This window comes from Salvelinus sp. IW2-2015, unplaced genomic scaffold (genome assembly GCF_002910315.2).
Source record: "Salvelinus sp. IW2-2015 unplaced genomic scaffold, ASM291031v2 Un_scaffold537, whole genome shotgun sequence".
NCBI lineage: Eukaryota > Metazoa > Chordata > Actinopteri > Salmoniformes > Salmonidae > Salvelinus > Salvelinus sp. IW2-2015.
Window position 1 is genome coordinate 766,222 of NW_019942569.1, and position 3,191 is coordinate 769,412.

Here is a 3,191-nt window from a genome sequence, read left to right on the forward strand (position 1 = left end):
GTTATTTCATAGTTTTGATGTCTTCACTATGAAGAGAATAGTACAAAATAAAGAAAAACCCTTGAATGACTAGGTGTGTCCAAACGTTTGACTGATACTGTATATTCACCTGCATTCATAGGCTTTACTGTATATATATTTATACCCACTGAGTGTACAAAACATTAGGAGCACCTTCATAGTATTGAGTTGCACACCCCCCTTTTGCCCTCAGATCAGCCTCAATTCTTTGGGGCATTGACTCTAAAATGTGTCAAAAGCGTTCCACAGGGATGCTGGCCCATGTTGACTCAAATGCTTCCCACAGTTGTGTCAAATTGGCTGGATGTCCTTTGGGTGGTGGACCATTCTTGATACACACAGACAACTGTTGAGCGTGAAAAACYCAGCAGCGTTGCAATTCTTGACTCAAACCGGTGCGCCTGGTACCTATTACCATACTCCGTTCAAAGTCACTTAAATATTTTGTCTTGCCCATTCACCCACTGAATGGCACACATACACAATCCATGTCTCAATTGTCTCAAGGCTTAAAAATCCTTCTTTAACCCGTCTCCTCCGCTTCATCTACACTGATTGAAGTGGATTTAGCAAGTGACATCAATAAGGGATCATAGCTTTCCCCTGTATTCACCTGGTCAGTGTATGTCATGGAAAGAGAAGGTTTTGTCCTCAGTGTGTACTGTATGTCTGGTCTCTAGTCTCTACTAGGTCAATGATCGCTTCCAGTGACGAGGAAGAGTCACTTTTTGAAGTCATTGTTTCAGTATTCTAGATGTTTACTTCACAATCTTTAATTTAGCTGTTTTTCCCCCTCTTCTTCTCAGGTTTACGATCAATCTCCAAGTCACCACGACCTCAACCTTGACTCCTCCTCACACCCCTCCTCCTGTGGCGAACAACAGGGGATTAACAGTTCACCTGACATGTGGAACTCCAACGGAATGAACCAGGCTGGCTATGGAGGAATGGGAGGGGCCTCAGCCCACCAATCAGGAAGCTACAGTAACCTGCAACCATCACACAATCACCTGGTAAGTTTCTAGTTCATTTGTCACATGATAAAAACATAGTACATATTAAAAAGTAAGAAAGTTTGGGACAAATATGTAAAAATATACTGTATATACAGTGAGTGTACAAAACATTAGGAACACCTTTCTACTATTGAGTTGCACCTCCCCCTGTTGTCCTCAGAACAGCCTCAATTCATCGGGTCATGGACTCTACAAGGTGTCGAAAGCGTTCCACAGGGATGCTGGYCCATGTTGACTCCAATGCTTCACACAGTTGTGTCAAGTTGGCTGGATGTCCTTTAGGTGGTRGACCATTCTTGATACAAACGGTGACCTGTTGAGTGTGAAAAACYCAGCAGCGTTGCAGTTCTTGACTCACTCAAACCGGTGCGCCTGGCACCTACTACCATACCCCGTTYAAARGCACTTMAATATTTTGTCTTGCCCATTCACCCTCTGAATRGCACACATACACAATCCATGTCTCATTTGTCTCAAGGCTTAAAAATCCTTCTTTACCTGTCTCCTCCCCTTCATCTACACTGACTGTAGTGGATTTAACAAGTGACATCAATAAGGGATCATAGCTTTCACCTGGATTCACCTTGTCAGTCTATGTCATGGAAAGAGCAGGTGTTCATAATGTTTTGTCCACTCAGTCTATATGTACTGTACTCTGCTGCACCGTCACCAAGACAAATGTAACATGTGTATGTGTTTGATTGCTTTGCAGGTCTATTCTCCCCATTCAGTCTCACCTGTAGAGGTGAACAGGGGTCTTCCTCCTATGTCTACCTTCCACCGAAGCAACCCTGCTTCATCTCACTCCCTGACAGCCAACAGCTCAGAGAACACCACAGGAAACCCCTCTACAGGATGGTCTCAGACCGGAGCAACCCTGGGGAAAGCACTGGCTTCTGTATGTACTGGGACTACTTACAAAGCCAACTTCAAAGTGAAGCCACAATGATCAATAGGGAAATGTCACTAGAACAAACCACTGTGTATTATTATCAACCCAGCCCTGGGCCATGCTGCTGGACTGTTTATTGGCCATCTGTCCAACCAGTAAAATATTATTGAGTCAGCTCGGGTTACGAGCCATGCTACAAGGCCTGAGGTGGTGGATATAAAACCACACAGAGAAATTACAAGTTGTGCTTTTAAAATGATGCATGGAGTTGCTACTCATGGTCCTCTATCCCTCCTCTACCCCTCCTCTACCCCTCCTCTATTCCTCCTCTACCCCTCCTCTACCCCTCCTCTATCCCTCCTCTATCCCTCCCCCTCCTCTATCCCACACACCACACACACACACACACACACACACACACACAACACACACACACACACACACACCACACACACACAACACACACACACACCACACCACACACACACACACACACACACCAACCACACACACCAATAGCCTTTCCCTACACGCTTCCCATACATAAAACAGACACAATCTGAAAACCTTTCACAAAGTAATTATTGGGTCTCACATGGCTTGTGTCATGTGCCATGGTGGGGTCTGTGTCCATGGTTAGCCTGGTTTAACAGGCTGTGGATGTCAGAGGGCAGGCTGGGGATGGGGTCCTGCCGCATGGTTACGCAGCACATAGATCACATCATCCAGTCTGTCTAGACGATCCTCCAAGGAGACAGAGAAGAGGAGAGAGCGGAGAGGAAGAGAGAGAGGAGAGGAGAGGAGAGAGAGGGAAGAGAAGAGAGAGAGAGAGAGAGAGAGAGAGAGAGAGAGAGAGAGAGAGAGAAGAGAGAGAGAGAGAGAGAGAGAGAGAGAGAGAGGAGAGAGGAGAGCGAGGAGGAGAGAGAGAGAGAGAGAGAGAGAGAGAGAGAGAGAGAGAGAAGAGAGGAGAGAGAGAGAGAGGAGGAGAGAGAGAGAGAGAGAAGAGAGGGAGAGAGAGAGAGTAGAGAGGATGATGAGAGAGAGGGGGTGACGAGAGAGGAGAGAGAGAGAGAGAGAGAGAGGGAGGAGTAGAGAGAGAGAGAGAGAGAGAGAAGAGAGAGAGAGAGAGGAGGGAGAGAGGAAGAAGGGAGAGACAGAGGAGAGGAAGAAGAGAGGATAAGGAAGTGGAGAGGGCCGTAGGGCGGCAAGAAGCGGGTGATGGAAATGCAAGGGCAGGGAGTGGCCAGCGGGAGTGCGCGGAG

General features: G+C 46.9%; 1 protein-coding gene across 1 annotated transcript in view; it reads left to right on the top strand.

The window, feature by feature from the left end:
- LOC112068466 (transcription factor 12) overlaps nt 1-3,191 on the top strand; it is a 25,905-nt gene that overhangs the window by 14,964 nt on the left and 7,750 nt on the right. Inside the window, exons 2-3 of the mRNA XM_070438168.1 lie at nt 828-1,034; nt 1,750-1,980. Coding sequence (XP_070294269.1) covers nt 828-1,034; nt 1,750-1,980 — 438 coding nt within the window. The remainder of the gene's footprint in view (nt 1-827; nt 1,035-1,749; nt 1,981-3,191) is intronic.